At 31.7% G+C, this 22,135-nt stretch overlaps 3 protein-coding genes and 1 long non-coding RNA gene across 4 annotated transcripts; 1 reads left to right on the top strand and 3 right to left on the bottom strand.

The window, feature by feature from the left end:
- Positions 1-1,096: 1,096 nt before the first annotated feature.
- LOC123894508 (transcription factor IIIB 90 kDa subunit-like) lies at positions 1,097-5,049 on the top strand. Its single transcript, XM_045944520.1, has 7 exons — positions 1,097-1,237; positions 1,580-1,684; positions 2,117-2,197; positions 2,393-2,518; positions 3,728-3,769; positions 4,201-4,248; positions 4,898-5,049. The coding sequence occupies exons 2-7, from the start codon at positions 1,598-1,600 to the stop codon at positions 4,940-4,942; spliced, it is 429 nt and encodes a 142-aa protein (XP_045800476.1). The 5' UTR covers positions 1,097-1,237; positions 1,580-1,597; the 3' UTR covers positions 4,943-5,049.
- A 2,020-nt stretch (positions 5,050-7,069) lies between these two features.
- On the bottom strand, positions 7,070-10,005 carry LOC123894507 (B3 domain-containing transcription factor VRN1-like). The gene is made up of 5 exons (XM_045944519.1): positions 9,664-10,005; positions 8,994-9,471; positions 8,747-8,898; positions 7,721-8,003; positions 7,070-7,279 (listed from the first exon to the last, which is right to left on the bottom strand). Exons 1-5 carry the CDS (start codon positions 9,748-9,750, stop codon positions 7,272-7,274), a joined length of 1,008 nt encoding a protein of 335 aa, XP_045800475.1. The 5' UTR covers positions 9,751-10,005; the 3' UTR covers positions 7,070-7,271.
- A 1,375-nt stretch (positions 10,006-11,380) lies between these two features.
- LOC123894506 lies at positions 11,381-12,401 on the bottom strand. The gene is made up of 3 exons (XR_006803832.1): positions 12,124-12,401; positions 11,934-12,009; positions 11,381-11,536 (listed from the first exon to the last, which is right to left on the bottom strand). It is a non-coding gene; the product is annotated as an uncharacterized LOC123894506 (long non-coding RNA).
- Positions 12,402-12,822: 421 nt separating this feature from the next.
- Positions 12,823-13,599, bottom strand: LOC123895963 (B3 domain-containing protein At4g01580-like). Its single transcript, XM_045946427.1, has 2 exons — positions 13,494-13,599; positions 12,823-13,404 (listed from the first exon to the last, which is right to left on the bottom strand). The coding sequence occupies exons 1-2, from the start codon at positions 13,587-13,589 to the stop codon at positions 12,823-12,825; spliced, it is 678 nt and encodes a 225-aa protein (XP_045802383.1). The 5' UTR covers positions 13,590-13,599.
- Between the last annotated feature and the right edge of the window lie 8,536 nt (positions 13,600-22,135).

Below are 22,135 nucleotides of genomic sequence, written 5' to 3'. Positions count from 1 at the left end.
ACGCTACCACCTTCCTAACCGTCAGCTCAACTAGCTACTAGTTGAGCTACCCATCGAACCCCCTCAAATTTGGGTGGTTATCCTTCTTCAACAGATCTTTCTCTATTGCTTATATAATGAGTTGAAGACTTGAAAATAAGCAAGATTTTTGTGAATTATAGAAAGAGTTTGGTGAATGAAGATAAGCAAGATTCTGAACATACTTTTGAAAATGTGAATTTATTTTAGTCTTTTTATATTATTTATATATTTTTTATTATATAATATTTTTATAATTTTACTAAACTTTCTATGATCTTTTTATTGTTTTTGTTTTATTTTTGTTTTTATGCATAAATTCATATTTTTATTTTGTTTCTATCTATGGAGTATATGGGTAATCTATTTGAGGAAGAGTACCTGGATATATATCAGGTATTGATACGTATCCGGTACATGTATGGTACACACCGAAATCGTATCAATTTTTTTTAATTTATTTTCATACAGGATACACCACAAGAACACATGGGATACATTAAATACAAAAAATACGATTTTTTTTCAAATTTTTATCAAAAAAGAGTAAGACATGATAAAAGAGAAAAAAAATGTAGATTATTAGATTCATTTACTTGACAAAAAAATATTATTAGATTATAGGCTTAATTAGTCTACTGGTCCCTTAAAGACATTTTAGGTTTCACAATGGTCCCTTAAAGAAAAAAAAATCTAGATTGATCCCTTAAAAAAAGTCTCGGATTGGTCCCTTAAAGACATACATGTTTGTCATATTGGTCATTTCCGTTAAATTTTAACTCTAAATATAAAAAAAAATTTCAATGGTTAAAATTTTAAAAATTAATAAGGTTTTTGGTGGACCACTTAGACTTAATGACATCCACAATTTAGTCAAATAAAACTAACGTTTTTTGTAAAAAATTGACGAAAATAACCAATTGAGAAACAAATGTGTCTTTAAGGGATCAATCCGAATCTTTTTTTCTTTAAGGACTATTATGAAACCTAAAATATCTTACTAGTATAAGATTATATTATTATTTCGTCAAAAAGATTATTAGATTCATTAGAAGTAGAAAACGGTTGGGCTTTTTTTTTGGGTATTGTTGGGATTTCATCACCATCATCATCATCATCATCATCATCATCATATAAATACTACATCAGTATATATTACTAGTACTATATTAGGGTTTTGTTACTAAAAGTTTGATCATCTCGCGATCTCACTCTTTGCGTTAAGTTTCCTTCTGATGAGCAATTCTCATTCTTTTTTAATTCAATTTTACGCTCACAATGTTTTACTTGTTGTTTTGTGCTAGCTTTTTATATTTATATATTTGGCTTAATTGTAGTTTTGGTCCATAATTTTATTAAACTTAGGATAATAGTCCCCTTATTTTAAAATTGAACTTTTCTGTCTCTATTTTGTAATGTTTTTTCTCAAAACAGAGAAATTATTTTCGTAAATTTGATAAAATGAGGACCAAAAGTGCAATTAAGCTTATATATTTTTGTTTTTTGTTATTTTTTGGTTTGTATTTGAAATTTTTTAGCAATCTATTATGGTTATTTACAGGTTGAGGTGTTGAATACAATGGCAAGTGAATTCAAAGCATCTACTTCAAATGATATGCTGTGTGAAGATGAATCGGAAAGTTTCTCCGATATCGATGATCAAGAGGTGACTAATAATTATAATGTTTTATCTGTCAATGTTACATTGTTTTGTCAAATACTATTTTCAGATTTTGAACATGCAATTTGAAAATGATTATTATTTCTACAAGTTATCAGAAATTGTTAGTCTTGTAGTTGTAGCTTAATGCTTCTCTTGGCCAAATATTTTTTGAAACTTGGTATTTGGTCCGACTAATCTGAGGGTACCAATCCCACCGCCCACTTGCGGGAACCCATTTAAAGTCAGCATTTTTTTGCTCTATATGGAGTATGGACTAGCCCACCGAAATTACCAAATTTATTTCTCTGTTTGTGACCTTGAAAATTCTCCATCTTGATATTGCTTTGTTTTACATGCACAAATGCATATTTGTGTCCGCACTATTGTACCATGTAACACTGATTATTATCCTGCTGCCAAAATTCTGCTGCATAGATTGATCAGTACCTTTTCAATGACGAAGAGAAGCGCATCGTGAAGATAATATGGGAATATCGGAACCACGAATATCTTGAGGTACAAACAATTTTATATGATACTATTTAATTTGTTGTTTTAATAGTGTGCTGGATAAAGTAGTCTGTTAGCTATTCCACTATGTATCATGATTGTTCAAATTCGAACTAGGTACTTGTAACTTATACTTTGTGTTTTTACCCCTGGTTTTCTATTTCATGATTAGTATTTTGTTGGCTTTTTATTTTCTTTCAGGAGGAAGCAGCGAAGGAAGCTGAGAAGAAAGTTTATGAAGCAATTTGGTTAAACACTCGAGAAGATCTACTAGAATCAATGGAGCGTTATGAATCTGCTCTTGCAGTTCTGGCAAGATACAGAGAGGTACTTTTTGAATCAAGTTTTAGTGAGATTGTCACCTGTAAAATAAAAGTTTCCTCCCAAATCCACCATTAGTTTTATAGTTCTCTGATTACACAAATCATGTTAAAAGTGTATCAGGTCATTGACTTAATCTATGTTTTCTCAGTGCACCATTAATTAAATTAGTATATAATGAAACTATCCTCCTCTCTACTAGATTTTGAGATCAATGATCAATTTTATTAAAATTTGGTATTTGGTATATGCAAAGAATGTGACAGTGTTTCTCATAAAATCACATTATGTAGGAAGTTATATTATCTCTGGTACTGGTGTTCCTGTCTGATGTTATAAATCGATGACCAGAGCAGCTTAAGGGTCCATTTGGTTCGAGGTTTTTGGAGGGGAGGGGACTGAGGGGATACTATAAATTAAATGTGTTTGGTTCACTTTTTTAAAATCCCTCCCCAACCAAACACAAATTTAATTAAAATTCCTCCGCTCCCCTCCCTCTTTTGAACCAAACATGTAGATAATTACAATCTCATTCCTCCCCTCCCCTTCCATTCGTCGAACCAAACGGATAATGTTGCTTATACTTTAATAATGTGGGAGGGAGTTATAGACTATAGAAAATATAGGAACATTATATTACAGTATGGTACTTTATCTCGCTCGAAGTTTTTTTTTTTTTGTTGCACAGAGCATCTTAGATTATCTCTCAAGATTAGCTTCTACGTTTTGCAGAACACTCAATGTGTGTTTCTTTTGTTTAAGCTGAGGAGTCAAGAAAGGCCACTATATACTGTAAATATATGTGTTTGTCTATGTATAGAACTTTATTCTTTTTTTTTTTTGAAGAAGCTAAATTAGCCCACCCAAATTGGCACCAGAGAAAATCGAACCTGAGACTTTAAGGAGGAGCACACTCCCAGGTCTCAAGCCAATACCACCAGACCAACCCAATTAGTTTTCTTTATGTCCCAGTAACATGTTTGGCAAATGAACTGGATTTATATTCTGATCAAATTGATACTGATTTTTCATTAATATTAGGTTCAAATGTGACATTATTCTTGGGACGTTCAGGTCTGAACGTCCAACTGGAATGCTTTGGTAGTATCATTAATGTTTAATTTTATTTTGTCTACATAGTATCATAGTATCATTAATGTTGCATAAAGTATTGCAAGACTTCAAGGATATAATCTTTTGGTTTGTTAAATGCAGAGACGACCTCAACAAGCCACTTACCAAATGGATAGAAGAGAGGTATTTGTTCAATATCAGACACTTATGTATGAATTTTCTTAGAAATTTTATTTATGAAACTTATTTTATAGCTTCTTGACTTGTCTTTTTATATATATGCAAATAAGTGATGCTCGCACATGCATGCACAATAAACACCTATATTTGTGAATTTCAAGTTATTGCATTCACTTTATGTATTTTTTCTTTACATTGATAATATTACTGCATCCAATGATTGGTTGCCACATCATTGGATATGACAAGTCAGGTATTTTCTATCACAAAATGATGTGGCAACACATCATTGGATTGCATGTGTAGAGTAACTATACAAATTATTTTGTCTAGGTAGTATCATTAATGTTGTATTATAATTTATAAACATAAAGTACTGCAAAATTTCAAGTATATAATATTTTGGTTTGTTTTTTTTGGTTTGTTAAATGAAGCAAAGAGAAGCTCGACAGAGAGAAGCTCAACAGGCCGCTTACGAAATGGTTAGAGCAGATGTATTTTTTCAATAGTAGACTTATCTCTGAATTTTCTTGAGATTTTTTTTATTAACCTTATTATATAACTTCTAGACTTCTTGTCTAATTAGACATATGCAAATAAGCGATGTCCACACTTGTGTGTGGGCGCGCGCACACGCCTATATTTGTGAATTTGAAGTTATTGCATTCTCTTTTATGTACTTTTTTTCACTTTGCTAATAACACTATATCCAATAATGTGTTGTCACACCACTTATTGAATATGATAAGTAAAGTATTTTCAATAATTCGACATCTCATTATTGGTTGCATGTGTAAAAAACTTTACACCGATAGTGTGTACAAATTAAATCTTCAACCTAATGTGTAATATATCAATATGTACGGCAACCTTCATTCACATCTCAAGGTGGAAGAAATATTTCACATTTATAAGGTAGAAGAAATATTTATTCATTGAACAACATTTCCTTATAATTTAGTACTAGTATTATTATTATTATTTGCTTACTGGGCTATTTAGCTTGTGAAATATTTTTATTTTGTCTGAAATTGTTCTGGTTAATGCTTCTTTTCATCTCATTATCTGAAATTGTTCACTATATATTACTACTAATTACTAATATTTTTTTTTTACTTGTAACCTTTGCAGAGGCTGCAAAGATTGTTTGAAGATAACCCATCAATTCATTCTTGAACTTTTTTCCTTTTAAATGTGTATATCTATTACAGTTGAGTTTTGCAAACAAGAGAAATATTTTTACTATATATTTAACTGAAAAGTAAAATTTGATTAATCTATTATGTCATTTGAATGTGATTATTGATCTTTAAGTTACTATTAGAAGCTAATATTGCTTCTTTACTTTTAATTCTCACATATAATTCGAAATACAGGTGCTTTTATATTTACGCATTTCAATTCTAAAATTTAATACAACAACTGAATAAATTTTCCAATAATAAAGTTATCGGAGAATGCTAACCCATACCTCCAAAACAATGTGTATATGAGATCGAATTTCATTAGTTACATACTCCGGCCATTAGATTAAAAGATATGGAAGAGATAACCGGCCAAACCCAAAAAACGTAAAAGTAAAAAGATCACAATTAATCACACGGCCGATAACCGGGGAGCCCCATCTTGTCCTTCAAAAACTCATTCCGGATAGAAGAAGGAATTGAATCCCACCATACAAAGTTAGGAAAAGCATGTCCCTCCATTCCATAGCAAACCAATTTGTCTGCGAATGTCTTTTTTCTTCACGATAAATGTGGGAGTAATACACATTCAGACCTAACAATATACATTTACTCCAACGATTGCGAAGGTTCAAAGGAACAATCGAGTGATTTAAATTAAAATGGCCCGAAGTGCAACATGAGAATGTATGTACTTTCAATTCAAAGGTTCATCTAGCCTTTGTCAGTGGTTTATATACTTTGTGATGACTTTTATTTTAATTTAATATTTAGAATGCTAACTGACTTTTTTCTCTAGTTTTTGCTATTTACACACTCGCATCTTACGTACGTTGCCTTTAAGTTAACAAATAAAGTAATTTCATTAAAAACAATGCCTTTAAGTTAACAAATAAGGACCGGAGGGAGCAAATGGCCGTTAAGACTACATTCTTACATGGAGAGTTAGAAGGAACTATCTATATACAACAACAAGTAGGTTTTGTTGAAGACAATTCAAAGATACGTATGTTGAAGAAATCTTTGTATGAGTTGAAGTAGAGCTAAAGGTAATGGTATCATCGGGTTAACAATTTCCATTTGAAGACTGGTTTTGTGAGAGGTGGTTTCCTATAAGTTATGATTGGTAGGTTCAATGTGCGAGAGAGTTTCATTTTACTATAAGAATTGAATGTATTAAAATTACAAGCAAATCCCCAAATGCTGCTGCTTTTGTTAGTAATTTTATGACTAAATTGACTAATGGAAGACATATTCACAGACGGAAGTAATTAACCAAATAGTGATTTGTCGGTGTTGAGTTATTTGGATCACAACCAAATTGACTGGTTTGGGAACGGCGTCAAGCTTCGATTAAGGAGTTGTTCAAAGTTCAATTTCTGGAGCGATAACTGGTTGGCATCTGACTGTTTTATGCAGGTTTTTCCGCACGCGTTTGTATGCATTGGAACCTGTCTTGGCGATGTCCACTACTGGGTTGGGAAGAACCTGATAGACCATAGTTGATGATACAGCTGCTGGACGGGATTTCTCCTAATGCGAGACTGTGAATAAGTGGATTTGGATGTCGGATATGGTGAGAGGGTACACCATAAAATCAGGTTACTCACCACTACAGCAGACTACACAAAACGCAGCAGTAACCCCACTACAGGCAGCGATGATTTTAGTATCGCAATAAGGCCTGTCTGGAGCAGTCATGGCAGATTACGACGAAGATTGCTTTGCTGAGAAGAAGCTTGCTGGATCCAAGACAAGAGAGATGATATTTCTTTTCATTCAGAGATCATGAAACATCGCAACACCTATTTTTTGAGTGCTCTTTTTCTTAGAGAATTTGGAGCGACATCTTTGACTGGTATATTATCATGCATTTTCTGCAATTTGGCGCATTGGTAAGTAAGAAAAAATAAAAAAGGAAACGATGCAAAGTGTGGATGGCCACAGTTTGGTGTATATGGACGAGCAGGAACAAAATAATATTTAACGGAGTCAGGGCAGACATTTTAGGATCAAAAGACTATCTTGGAGCTGGTTTGCTGCCCAATTCCCATAATGCAGGGAAGATGAGTTATAAATTTATGAATTGCATCCATAGGATCATACTTAGATCAATAAGTGAATAAAATGTAAATAATTCCTCTGATTGCTTAAAACCTTGTTCAAAACAATTTCAATCCATATAATTTGGAATGAGAAATAAATCATGAAACAGTGAGACTAACAAAACTCTAATTTAGCAGCTACTTCTTGAAATTGCATCAAATACATGCTTTATCTCATCCACCATCTTCAATAGGCATGTATCACATTCTTTCAAGTCACAACCCTTCACAAATCAAGCCAACAAAATATTTTTATAGGAAAAAAAATGCAAGCTAGTAATAAATAAAAGGGTTAAATATTGCTAACCCCCGCAATATGTTAGTGAATTTCAGTTTACCTCCCTGTAATAATTTTTTCAATTACACCCTTGTAATGTCAATATTCTGTCCTTTTAGTCCCTCATTGAATATGTTGGCTTAAGATTTCGTTCTTTTGGCCCTTGTAATGTTAGTGAATTTCCGTTTACCCCCTCCCAAGCATGCCACGTCATCATTTATGTGAAATCTTAAGCCAGCACATTTGATGAGGGGCTAAAAGAACGGAATCGTGACATTACAGAGAGTAGTCGGAAAAAAATATATAGGGTATAAACCGAAATTCGCTAACATTGCCGGGAGATATACTATTTTACCCTAAATAAAATAATGGCAAATAAATAAATTACCTTCAAAATATGGGGCACTCATGTCCTTTTCCAGAGAGAAAATAACAACTTGGAATGAAACTGTCCCTTTGCATTTGTTTAGAATAAAAACACAAACATCACCTAATTTCAAATTATTGTGAGCACGAAATTTACTCCAACCACTAGTAAGTCTGAATTGTTTATGTTTACTTCGTGTGAGCTTTAAATCAACATTCCATGTTCTCTCTTGGTCAATAAAAAGTGTCGCATTTCTTCCTTCCATTCTGTGTAGATGTGTATAACCAAATTCATTTGGTATGGCCTGTTTTGGATTATTGTTTTCACATAAAATACTTAGTAACACAACTTAGAACATATACAAAATAAGGGTGGGATAGGTAGCTTGAGCCAGGGTTCAAGTCCCGGTAAAGTGTAAAAAAACTAACATACAGTAACAACTAACATATTAACACTTTTCCATTAAAAAAACAGAACATACAAAATAGCTAAAGGGATGCAATTTTCATGTTTCAAGGCATATCAATGAATAATTTAATTTGTATGCACCGATACCAAGTACCAACGTAAACCTGATAACAAGTGGCCTAACAAATCATGAAAGAGGCTTTGATACTATCTTAACATTGTAGGTTGAGTCTAAATCAATCCTACAAAATCAATTTCTAAAGTGATGACTGTCCTCACTTCTAAACAAATATTCAGGCAACAGATGCATCATAAAAATATTTAGGGCGTTAGTGTATGTCAATTAATCTCATCAAAGAATACATGATGAAAATTAATTCTATGGCACTTTTAAAACACTCACATCTTTTCCGGCCCACTAAACCGCCTAATGTGGTTTGGGGGTCAGTTTTGGCATTAAGTAGTTCCAACCCCCTCCCGATTGCAGTTGCGGGGGATCGAAGCGTGGTCCTCCCTTTCAAGTCCAGTGTCAATAACCACTGAAGTAACTAACGATTGGTCTTGTAACACTCACATCTATATATTAATAATGAATATTTATTACTAATGAAAGTGCTAAAATAAAATATAATACGTTACCAGCATATCTCTCTCAATGTATGTCTTGTGGATCATACATGCGAAGAAGTCCTTATCACAGTGAAACTTTTTCTTCACTTTCTCGTACAAAACTAAGCCTCTCTCCTTGAGATCATTACAACTATTTCCTGGTAAAATTTTGAGTATTTCACCTGAAAAAAATTAAGTAGCAACAACACATAAAAATAAGAAAACAATAGAAAAAATAATAAAAAGAAAAATAACCATATGATATAAGAAAACCAACCATTGTCCATATCCTTAAATTTGGGAAACCTTGCTTGTGCTTGAACTATTCTCTTGTCATCTTTAAATTCTTTTTGTTCTTTTGAGTTGATTTTAATCTTCTTACAAACGTTATAAGATGATGACGAAGATTTTAGCCTTTTACTCCGCAATGACGAAGGATTCTCAATAAGTTTTAAAGAACAATCACTTTCTTCAAATTCTTCACTAGCTTCTTTTAAAGGGTATTTTATTTCTAATCCGCATTTTCCGAATCCAATCACATTAAAGAGCGAATTTCCTTGATATTGAAACACCAAACATTGTGAATCACTCAAAGACAAATAATTTGCAAATTCTTTCCAACCATTGCAAAACCAAACATCATAATCACTAGTTTTCTCCCAAAAAACTTTCTTTTCAGTCAAATTTGGAAGACTTAGAGTAACTGGGTTTGTTATTCCTTTCCAATGCCTCCTCACAAAACTTATAGGCACTTTCTGTCACACACAAACAATCATTATTAATACAACATTTTTATTTTATGAAAATAAAAAAATCAAGAAAAAGAAATCAATTGTTACCAATTTTCGTTTTTAGAGTCAAAATAATTTGTTTATGATTAATTAAAAAAACAATTTTTATTATGAAAGTGAGAAATAGAAAAATCAAGTAAAGAAAGAAATTGTTACCAATTTTCCTTGTTGAAGGGTAGATTGAAGAATAATCTTTAAAAAGTGGATGCCATTGCTCCCATGATCAAGTTCTTGAGAGGACATAGTTCTATGAAGAGTGAATGCTTTTAGATTTTTAGTGAAGAAAAAAAAAACTACTACGATATATCAATGCACAATTAATGGTTAATTATATAGGCGCATCTTTCTCGTAAGGATTTCTAAACAAAGACAACCGATTTATAAAAAACGAAAAGAAAAAGAAAACCTAAAATTGGAGTATAAGAAGAATATATTTTCTGACCAAAAAAAAAAAAAGAAGAATATATTTTAGTTACGGATTTATAGCTGGATATGAACAATTAATTGACAGGATAATTTTTTCTATATAAATCAAGTATAGCATTTTTGTTGAGAAAAAAACTAGTAGATTTTTTTTTTTTTTTCGAGTTAGAATTTCACCCATGTGAATAAGTAGGGAATCCTAATTTCCTATACCGACCTTTACAATGGTTTAAAACCCGGACGGGTGATCTACCCGATCGAAGCACTAGGTCACTGGTCTGACCGCACGATTATTGACCCGAGTTATATAAAAAATTTAAAATATTAACTTGAATTTCATAACAATAAAATTTAATAAAAAAAATTTCCTTCAAATTTTTTTAATAAAATTTCATATATTTAAAAGAAAAAGCACAAAAGCTTCTCATTTTATCGTTATTTATATTTTGATTCACATATCCAACCATATAATATTATAATTTAGTCAATAAAAGTATTATTATATCATAATTTTTAATTAGAACAATATTATTTAATATATTACATTAAAATAAAACAATGAATATATATATATATATATATATATATATATATATATATATATATATATATGAAAATTAAATTTAAAATAATAAGGAAAAAAATTATCAATATGTATTTATTAATATATGTCATGGTATTTTTTTTTAAGGAATGTCATGGTGTTTTATAACTGTTATAATAGTATTAAATATATTTCAGTAATAATGGATATCACATAAATACAAGTGGTCTAGTGGTGATTGTCATTCTAAAGTATAGAAAAGACATGTGTTTGAAATGATTCATTTCCTCTCCAAACCGGTCCGATTCGCGCGCGGGTTTACCCGGTTCCCGATTCAACCATCGATCCGGCCAGTTCACAACGGTTTTCGGCGGTTTAAAAGCAGAACCGGTTCTGCATGCTAACCAAGCCGGCCACCCCACCAGTTCCCAGCCCGACCAGCCGGTCCGGTTTTTAAAACTATGCCTACATATACAGTATAATGTCAACTGAGTTATACTTACCGGGACAATCTAGTATGATTTTGTTGGTACGAGGTTTGTAAGCCTAAGATCAAGTAGATAAGGTCTTGGAATTAGGTAAGGACTAGTGTTTTGTTAATCCGTCTCGTTTAGGTAAGTGGAGTTGGAGGATCATCTTGGAGTTCAGACTTATGGAAAGAGATATTCACAAGTTTTGTGTTTGAGAAACAATTTTTAAAAGCGTCATAATTCAACCCTTTCTTGTGACCACTTCTAATATTTTAAGTCAATAGCATATAAATTTATGAATTTCATCCATGAGTATCAATCAATAAGTGGATAAAATTTAAATAATTCTCTAATTGCTTAAAAATTAAAACCATGTTCAAAACAATTTCAATCCATGTTATTTGGAATGAGAAATAAAACATATAACATTGAGACTACACATAACTCTAAAATTGTGTCAAAAAAACCACATATCTCTAAAATAGTAGCAACTTCTTGAAATTGTTATATCAAATACAAGCATTTCCTCATCAACAATCTTCAAAAGACAATTATCTCCTCTTTCATGTCACAACCTTCATTCAAGCCAACCCTGAGAGAATCCAAAATGGGAATTATATTCATAAAAAAAGAACTTTTATAAGCAACAAACTTTACCTAAATAGCAAAGATCACAATTTTCTCAATTTTTCGAAATAAATTTTGCAATGATGTTCATTAGTAGAAATTGCACCTGGCCCCATTTTTTGGCACCAAATTCTCAATGCATTTATGCATGCGTGTATTACTTATAAAAATTTAGGGAACTAAATTCATATTTTGCACTATACTCAAAATCTTAAGGATGACTCTGATATGCGTTGTGTTTGTATGAAAAATCTAAATTTAAAGGCGAAAGAGATGAAACATTACGATCAAATGAAAAGAAAAAAAAATAGTTATAAAAAATACATGGTAATGAAAAATATAATGGCAAGTAAATAAATTACCTTCAAAATAGGGTGCACTAATATCCCTTTCAAAAATAAATTACCTTCTGATATGTGTTGTGTTTGTATGTAAAATCTAAATTCAAAGGAGAAAGAGATGAAACATTATGATCAAATGAAAAGAAAAAAAAAAAAGTTATAAAAAATACAAGATGGTAGTGAAAAATATAATGGCAAGTACATAAATTACCTTCAAAATAGGGTGCACTAATTTCCCTTTCAATAGAAAAAATAGCAACTTGGAATGAAACAGTTTCATTGCACTTGTTTAGCATAAAAACACAAACATCACCAAATTCCACACTATTGTCAGCACAAAATTTACTCCAACCACCACGGAGTGCAGATTGATTATTTAAATTGATCTTCAAATCAACATTCCATGTTCTATCTTGATTAACAAAAAGAGTTGCATTAATATTTCTTCCATCCATCATGCTAATATGTCTCTTAACAAATTCATTTGGTATGACCTGTTTTCACATTAAAATATTAGTAACAAAACTCATAACAAATCCAAAATTGCTAAATGGATGCAATTTATAATTATATATCAATAGAAGCACATTTAAATAGGACATATCAAGCGGATGTGAGTTTAGCTCAGTCGGTTGGGACATCGCACTATATGTGCAGAAGTTTGGGTAGCCACTAGGCTACTCGACATAAACAAAAAATAAGACATATCAATGAATGACTTGTATGTGTATTTTTTTTGGGTGAAATATTAATGATTTATTACTAATGAAATGGTGGTCGGTCAACAAATCCTAATTCAACTGTACGAAATGTCGAAATTGCTAATTTCGGACGTGAGGATCGGAGTTCGAACCCCGGTCACTCCACTTTGTGTATGTGTGAGTTTTCAACAACTTTGTCAATTCGTCTATCAAACAAAAAAAATGGTGATCAAATGATAGTTAGTTACCAACAGATCTCTCCCATTGTATGTCTTTAGGATCATACATGTAAAGAAGTCCTTATCATCTGAGACAAAGTTTTTCTTCACTTTCTCAGACAAAACTCTGCTTCTCTTCTTAAGATAATCACAACTACTTCCTGTTTTTGGGTTGATTATCTTCTTACAAACATTCGAAGACGGTGATGGAGATTTTGGCCTTTTAACCCGCAATGATGAATGATCATTAATGATCGTCGTCACAGGACAGTCGTTCTCTTCATCGTCTTGAGATTCTTCTGTAGTTTCTCTTAAAGGATATTTTATTTCTAATCCACATTTTCTGAACCCAATCACATTAAAGAGCGAATTTCGTTGATATCGAAACACCAAAAATTCTGAATCACCCAAAGACAAATAATTTGCAAATTCTTTCCAACCATTGCAAAACCAAACATCATAATCACTAGTTTTCTCCCAAAAAACTTTCTTTTCAGTCAAATTTGGAAGCCTTAGGGTAACTGGGTTTGTTATTCCTTTCCAATGCCTTCTCACAAAACTTATTGGCACTCTCTGTCACACGCACACACACAATAATAAATATTAATATTAAAAAAAAATCAATATAAGTTAATGAAAAAGAAAGAACAAAGATTTGTTACCAATTTTCCTTGTTGAATGGTAGTTTGAAGAATAATCTTGAAAAAGTGGACACCAAGACTTTCATGATTAAGTTCTTGAGAACAATGAGAAGACATAATTCTTTCAAATTCAATATGATACGAAACTATGAAGAGTGTTTCAATGGAAAAGAAAGGTATGATTGATGATCTAAGACAAATATATTTTAAATTTATAGCAAAAACTTTCAACTTCCAATACAAATTAATTACTACATTAATATTGCGTAGTAATCACTTCCAATGTATCTTGGACGGTAGCTCTTATTTTCTAGATTAGTATTCATTCTAAGATGCTCCCACAAAATAATTGACTTACACCATTTTCAATAGTGCAGTACCTATTAGGAACTCATGGTACTTATTAGAGCATCCACAATGGAGATACTCATTTTTGAGTACTTAACTGGACCCCACGTGTACACATCATTTATTTATAATTTTTTAATAATAGTACCTAATAAGTACTCAATCCCTCCAACCCAAATCTCTTAAAAAGTTCTAAATAAGTCCCACCAATAACACATTCCACCAATAATTATACATCATTATAAATAGGACCCACAAAAACAAAATAGGTACCACTTCTTATTTTAGAACCAGTACCTATTAGGTACTCTTTGTATTTTGCTCCAATGGGAGTACCTATTAGGTACTAGTACTTAAAAAAATAAGTATCCACCATTGGAGATGGTCTTAGATACTATCATTGAAGCAATACTCATTTGAGTACCTAATATGTACTAGTTCTATAATAAGCATTAGACCATCTCCAATGGTGTAGTACCTATTAGATACTCATGGTACTTATTAGGTACTACCATTAGAGCACAACACATTTTAGTACCTAATAGGTACCACTTATAATATAAGAACTCTCTCTCTCTTCTTTTTATGGGACCCACTTTATTTAATATATTCAAAAATATTTAATTTGGCAATATTATTTTAAATTAAATTTCAAATTTTAATGATGTGGAGTTATTGATGAAACTCATTTTAGAACTTTTTAAGAAATGCTCCATTGGAGGGGTTGAGTACCTATTAGGTACTATTATTAAAAAAATAATAAATTGATGATGTGTCTATGTGGGACCATTTAAGTACTCAAAAATGGAGTGCTCCATTGTGGATGCTCTTAGTATCTATTTTGTTTTCATGGGTCCCATTTATAATTTTGTATAATTATTGGTGAGATGTGTTATTGGTAGAACTTTTTAAGAGATGTTGGGTTGGAGGGATTGAATACTTAGGTATTATTATTAAAAAAAGGACAAAACTTATATGCATTTCCATACATGCATTTCTTACTTTTCATCTCATAAAGAGGTAGTTTTTTTTAGGCTTAAATGCAGTTTTGCCCCCCCTGTTTTGATTAAATCGGAATTTTACCCCCCCTGTTTTAAAACGCGGACTTTTACCCCTCCTGTTTTATAATTTGTTGGATTTTGCCCCCCCTAAAATTCTGCTTTCGAGTCACAACTTTGAAGCTTCGCACACAACTCAATTTTGATCAATAATTTACCAAAAGGATACCGAAATGACCGTAATCGAGTTATCTTTCCACATAATCAAACCCCACTGAATTTGGAGTTACAAAGAGAGATTAATTACCGTTTTAGTGAAGGTATGTCCCCCAAAATTCTGCAAAAAATCTGCTTTCGAGACACAACTTCAAAGCTTCGCACACAACTCAATTTTGATCAATAATTTACCAAAAGGATACCGAAATGACCGTAATCGAGTTATCTTTCCACATAATCAAACCCCACTGAATTTGGAGTTACAAAGAGAGATTAATTACCGTTTTAGTGAAGGTATGTCCCCCAAAATTCTGCAAAAAATCTGCTTTCGAGTCACAACTTCAAAGTTTCGCATACAACTCAATTTGGATCCATAATTCACCAAAAGGCTACCGAAATGACCGTAATCGAGTTAGCTTTCCACAGAATCAAACCCCACTAAATTTAGAGTTACAGAGAGAGATTAATTACCGTTTTAGTGAAGGTCTGTCCAATTACTAATTCTGCAGAAATCTACTTGTGATCTTCAAATTCAACATTGTCTACCGAACACATCGTAACTCCAAATTCGACGAAATTGAAATGCCAACAAGGGTAATTTCGTTATATTTCCATACATGTAAATAGTATTAAAAAATGAGCTACAGGGTGAGAGGAATGACGAGAATACCAGTGGTAGTTTCATACGATAATTAATTTGAACAGACCTTCACTAAAACAGTAATTAATCTCTCTCTGTAACTCCAAATTTAGTGGAGTTTGATTCTGTGGAAAACTAACTCGATTGCGGTCGTTTCTGTACCAGTTTGGTGAATTATTGATCCAAATTGAGTTCTGTGCGTAGCTTTGAACTTGAGGCTCAGAAGGAGATTTTATGCAAAATTTTGGTGGGGGGGCAAAATCCAACAAATTATAAAATAGGGGGGGTAAAATTCCGCATTTTAAAATAGGGGGGGGTAAAATTCCGCATTTTTCAAAATAGGGGGGGTAAAACTGCATTTAAGCCTTTTTTTTATTAAAAAATAATTTTCTTTTATTTTTTCAAAATGAAAAAACACAAATAACCACCTCTTTGTGAGTGGAAAAGTAAGAAATGCATGTATGGAAATGCATGTAAGTTTTGTCCTTAAAAAAATTATAAATGAGTGACGGGTAGACGTGGGGCCCAATTAAGTACTAAAAAATGAGTATCTCCATTGTGAATGCTCTTAGATCAACCCACACAAATTACAAAAAAATCCACTTTTACCCTTATATAACGATGCACTGTACTTCCTTCAAAAAAAAAAACGATGCACTGTACTATCAATCTTGTTCGTACATATATTTATATAATCTCGAGCAAAAAAGTATGGTAAATACAGTATATTTATAACAAATATTTTGCCTATATGACGATGAAAATAAAAACTTAAGTTGGAGTATCTTTTTTAGTTTAGTTGAGGTTAGTTGTTTTATTAAAATAGTGGGTGCATGAGAGATATTTGGAAAGGTTTTTCCCCTTGTACACCAAATTATAAGGCAAAAAAAATTCAATATTTTTGTCTCAAATTATAAAAGAAAAAAAATCAAAATTGTAACAACTCTTTTTTCAAGTAAGATGATAGAAGTAAAATTGGAAGAAAAAATGATAACCTATAAACTAGTAAAATAAGCTATAAACTATTTTTTAAAAATTGTTACGAAACACAACTATAAGTTAAAAGCTTAGCTTATTGGCTTTCCAAATGATAATGTAAACTATATGTCTGCTATTGGATTCCTACAGGAGGCATTTTATTTTTTAATTTATTTTTTAAAAATTAAAGGTTACAGCTAGCCACTACAGCTACACATAGTGGTCAATTTTATTATTATATTCATTTTAAAGGAGTCATCAAAATTTGAGGATTAAATTACACCACTTATATTGCTTAAAAAAAAAATTACACCACTTATATTTTATCGAGTATAAATTCATAAATATTTTTGACAAAATTCTAATTTGACGTTTTTAGATTTCCTTACAATTTTACATCAATTTATCCGTAAATTTCAACATTTTTCAAATATTAATCTCTATGTATAATTTGTTTTTTTTCAAATCAAGGCCTTTGTAACGGGGGGATCATGTTTATAATTTGTAGTTTTTTGATTTTCTCTTAATTTTGAAATAAAGGTCTATATATTATTGTACAAATAGAAATATTAATATTAATCTCTTTAATTTATACAAATTTGTGTAATTTTATTTCAAATCAAAGCTTTTTGGCACAGATAATTAATTAAAGAAAAAAAAACAATTTATATTATTATACAAATTATTGATAAATGTTTATTTTTTTGTGTTTAAATGAATTGTATTTATATAAGAATTATCCATAGATTTGAACTCTCTCTCCTAATTATTCATATTTAACTCTCAATCAACCGACTAGACAATCACACAAGTTTTAGGAATGAATTTTCTGAGCTTTAGATCGTCCGATCTAAATTAACAGGTGGGATCATTTGAAGTAACAAATGAAAGTGCCAGCTTGGATAAGGTCCAACCTAACTCCCTAACTAGATTCCCTAGCTCTAAATACTTCCGACCAGGGACGGACCTGTGTAAGGCTTGGTGTGGCTATAGCCACACCAGCCCAAATGTTTTTTGTTAAAATAAATATATTTTATAATAATTTTTAGACATTTTATATACATATTTGTACAAATATTAATATAAATATTAGTTAAGAGTTTATTATTAATGATTGTAAGTCTTTCGGTACATATATTAGTTTAAGTTTTAGAGCAAATATTAATTCATAGTCTATTATTGGTGATTTTAATTCTTTTGTTATATGTAGAGTATTAATTTAAGTTGTATAGTTTAATTTTATAATATTCAACTTTTAGTTTGTTTGTAAAAAAAATAGTTGCCATTGAACTTGTAATAAATAGATTAAATTGAATTGAATTTGTAATACTAGGTAAAATTAGCAATTGAACTAGCATATAAATATGGAATAACATAAAAATATATGTTTAAGTGATATTTATTTTTTTCAAATAAAATAATACAGGTAAAATTGGATTAATTTATCAAACTAAACAAGGTAGTATAATTTTGGGTTCTATATATTTTTGTCAAAGGTAGGGTCTTGTGAAACATCAAACAATAGCGATATGCATGATTTAATGGATATTTGATAAGTTATAGTCTTTTTTTTTTTTTTCAAATAGAAATTTTGTTGTTTTTTAGATATGGTTTAATTTGTTGATTTCTTTTTTTGAATAGAAATTTTTTGGTTTATTGTTGTTCTTTTTATGAATATACATGTTGTATTAGTAGTAATCTCATATACTGTTTGTTGTTTAACCGAATTTTCAGAATGAAGAATTTTTTTTCAATGGTGTCTAAATTTTTTAGCCACACTAATATTTTATAGTTGGGTCCGCCCTGCTTCCGACCTTTGTTTAAGACTTTTTTGCTTAACACGGTTACAAGAATGAGGTGGACAACGACAAAAAGGACCGCATTCAAAAAGTAATGGCCTCCATTTCAAGAGAAACCCACTTTGACTATATGGAATTTCATTCCCATTTTCCATGAGACAGAAACATCCATCCAGACAATCGTCGATGCATTCACAACAGGTCGCCCTCCCACTCTTGTGAAATTCAAACTGTGGAAAAGTTGCCCCCGGAGGATATTCAAAACACATCGAGTCATGATTCTTATCAATATATGAGATTAATTATGGAAAAGTAGCCCTCCGATGTATTCATGTTTTGATAAGAATCATGACCCAATGTGTTTTGAGTATCCCCGAAGGTTACTTTTCCGCAGTCTGTGTTTCATAAAAGTGAGAGGGTAACGGGTTATGAATAACGAATGTGTGGATGGATGCTTTTGTATCATGGATAATGGAAACGAATTTCCATATAGTCAAAGTGGATTTCTCTTGAAAGGGAGGCCAAAACTTTTTGAATGCGGTTCTTTTTGTAGTTGTCCACCTCATTATTGTAACTGTGTTATGCAAAATGGTCTTATTGTTGTTTCCGAGGTTCAAAATCTTTAAAAATAATTTTCAGCCACCGAAGAGATTACTGGACTGAGTCGCGGGTGAATACGCTTTCTTTAAGACGTTTCGCGGCACTGCCCAAAATTGTGCAAGGCAGACGATCAACCACTAAGTCTCCAGGATAAAACAGTCCAGTTCTCTACTGATACCGATAAATATTGCACTGTAGATATCGGGCAAGAATTACACCCTCAATTATGGTACTAAAACCAATGCGCAATGATTTTAAGTCCATTCTAATACGATGCTATGACCGTTCTAATATGGTACTGAGACCACTCAAATCATAGGGAATAGGGAATATGGTGCTATCACCATTCTTAAATTTGAAGGAAATGTGATACTAAGATCACTCTTAAAACATAATAATAATACTACTAATAGTAAGTGTAGTATTATTCAACGTTGAATAATTTTTTTTTTTTTTAATTAGCATAAGGAAATAACGAGACTAAATCATGTGCCTAATTCATTGACTAATTTTTAATACGGCACAATTCAATACCGATATCATTCTTATGTCCTCAATTGAATTGAATATGGATAACTATGAGTGTGGATTCATCAACATTTAGCATATGACACCACAACACAATTTCTATATATATTGCTACTACTAATAAGATATTGAAAACCTTCACAACATACCTGTAAAAAACACTTTATCAAAGTCTCAAGAAACAATTTGACTCTACGGCCAAGCATGATGCTGCATGACAAGAACATGAACAGCATCTCATGATTAATTTCTTTCTCTTCATCTCATGCTCATACTGGTTCGGTTTGTTCACGTTATTGTTATAAGCTAAGCTTCTTCCCTTACAATTGGAGCCACAACCTTATATCTAGCCCATGATTTGAACAACTTATGTAGCTAGCATATTTGTATAATATACACACTATATTGGGTGGCGGCTATCTTCAATTATCAACTAGGGTTGTTTTCTTATATAAGTAAAAAACTTTAGTTAATGAACTCATAAAAAAATAGATAGAGACTGGTTTTTATAATATCCTATTAACTCCTTTCCTAAATAATAGGAACAGTTTTGGGTAGTGGCTCCAGAGATCTATAAAATAGGAAAACCAAATACATGTGTTTTTTTTTTCAACACATGCTCTAAAATAGAAAATAAAATATTTATTTTAATTATACACATTAGAGTGTTCTACTACCCGATGTGGGACTCAAACATTTTCTTTTCAATTCACACATAATGTGCTCATTGTTCCAACAATCCCCCACTTGAATTTAAAAGAAAATTCCAAAATAGCGTAGAACGCTTCGATAAGATTGTGCATAAGCAAAGGTGACGCTTGTCTTGAACCTTCACATAGCAAGTAAGAGCCCGATTTAACAAGAGTGACGCTTGTCTTGAACTCTATCTCAGATTTTTCTCAAACCCGCACACAACCTCTCTTAAGGTGTATCTTAAAAGCCCGTGCTTTAATGGCCCTGCACGTGTATCCCGGTTTCATGAACGCTCTAGGAATTCGCCTCAAAACTCCATAGGAACCGGCCTCAGTTCCACATTCATATAGGTGAGTCTATCTGGAGTACTCCCGAAGCTTGGTACTCCACTCATATCAGAGTATAGATCTCATTAAGAGTTTCTATTAACTCATCCTTTTACTTCTGCTTCAGGATTCATGCTTCTTAACTTGCATGATCATTTCCTACCACTCACAACTTGTTGTTTACCCATTGGAACCTAATTATTCTTGGGATCTCCAGTCTTTTAGGTTGGGTTACCGTTATGAGCAATTCATAGGCATTAGTCTCATCTTCTTTGATATATTATGGACTTCATTTTTAGCTATTCCTTTCGTCAAAGGATCTGCTAAACTTTCATCAGTGTGTACATGACCCATTCTTACAGCTCTCTTAGAGAGTAACTTTCTCTCTATGCTGTGCTTTCTTCTTATTTGACGTCTTTTACCGTTATAATAACGGTTCTCAATTTATGCAATAGCCGCGGTACTATCGCAATGGATCAACACATCTGGCATAGATTATTCCATAAAGGAATCTCAGCTAGCAAGTATCTCAGCTGTCTTGCTTCTTCATTAGCAGTCAATAATGCTATCATTTCAGATTTCATAGTGGACTGAGCCAACATTGTCTGTTTTCAAGATACAATTTATCTACTATATTAAATATATAGTTACTAGTAGTTTTAGAATCATATGATAATATATTCTAATCTACGTCACTGTATCCTTCAAATACAACAGAAAATCTCTACTGATGTAATATGGGATTCATGACCCTTGTCAGGTATTTCATGAACCTCTCAATAGCATATCAATGCTCTTTATTAGGTTTACTAATAAACCTTCACAACAGTACCACGACATATGCAATGTCGGGTCTAATACAATCAGTGACATACCAAAGGCTGTCAATGATGCTCTCATACTCAATTTGTTTAACACATTCATCAGTGCTCTTAAATAAGTTTACACTTGGATCGTAAGGTGTGCAAGTACGTTTACTTGTACTTCTTAAAGATCTTCTCGACATAGAGAGATTGATTTAAAGAAATTATTTCTTTTGAAATAGTAATCTTAATTCCTAAGATTACATATCTACCTTTTCGGACTCTTTCTTATCAAAGTTGTTAGACAACAATGATTTCACTTCATTCACAACACGAATGTTTTCTCTAAACATGTAAATCACTTACATAGAGACATATGATAATGCAAATGCTATTTACTAGTTTATGGTAAATACATTTGTCACTTCATTCACTTTTAATTCATTTGACATCATCAAATTGTCAAACTTTTCATGACATTTCTTTTTGTTTATTTAAGACCATACAAAGTACTATATGACTTATAGACTTTTGTTTTCTTGCCACCCATGAATTACAAAATATTCAGGTTGTTCTAAATAAATTTCTTCTTCCAGTCACGGTAAAAACAAAGGAAAAACAATTTTGACATCCATTTGGTTTACTATTAAGTTATAAATATCATCAAGAGATTTTAGTACCTTTATGGATGTTATTCTTGTGGCAAGGAGAAAAACTTTTGAAGAAATATTTTT

Source organism: Trifolium pratense, linkage group LG7, assembly GCF_020283565.1.
Source record: "Trifolium pratense cultivar HEN17-A07 linkage group LG7, ARS_RC_1.1, whole genome shotgun sequence".
NCBI lineage: Eukaryota > Viridiplantae > Streptophyta > Magnoliopsida > Fabales > Fabaceae > Trifolium > Trifolium pratense.
The sequence above is the reverse complement of the archived record's forward strand: the minus strand, read 5'-3'. Positions and strand labels throughout refer to the sequence as shown.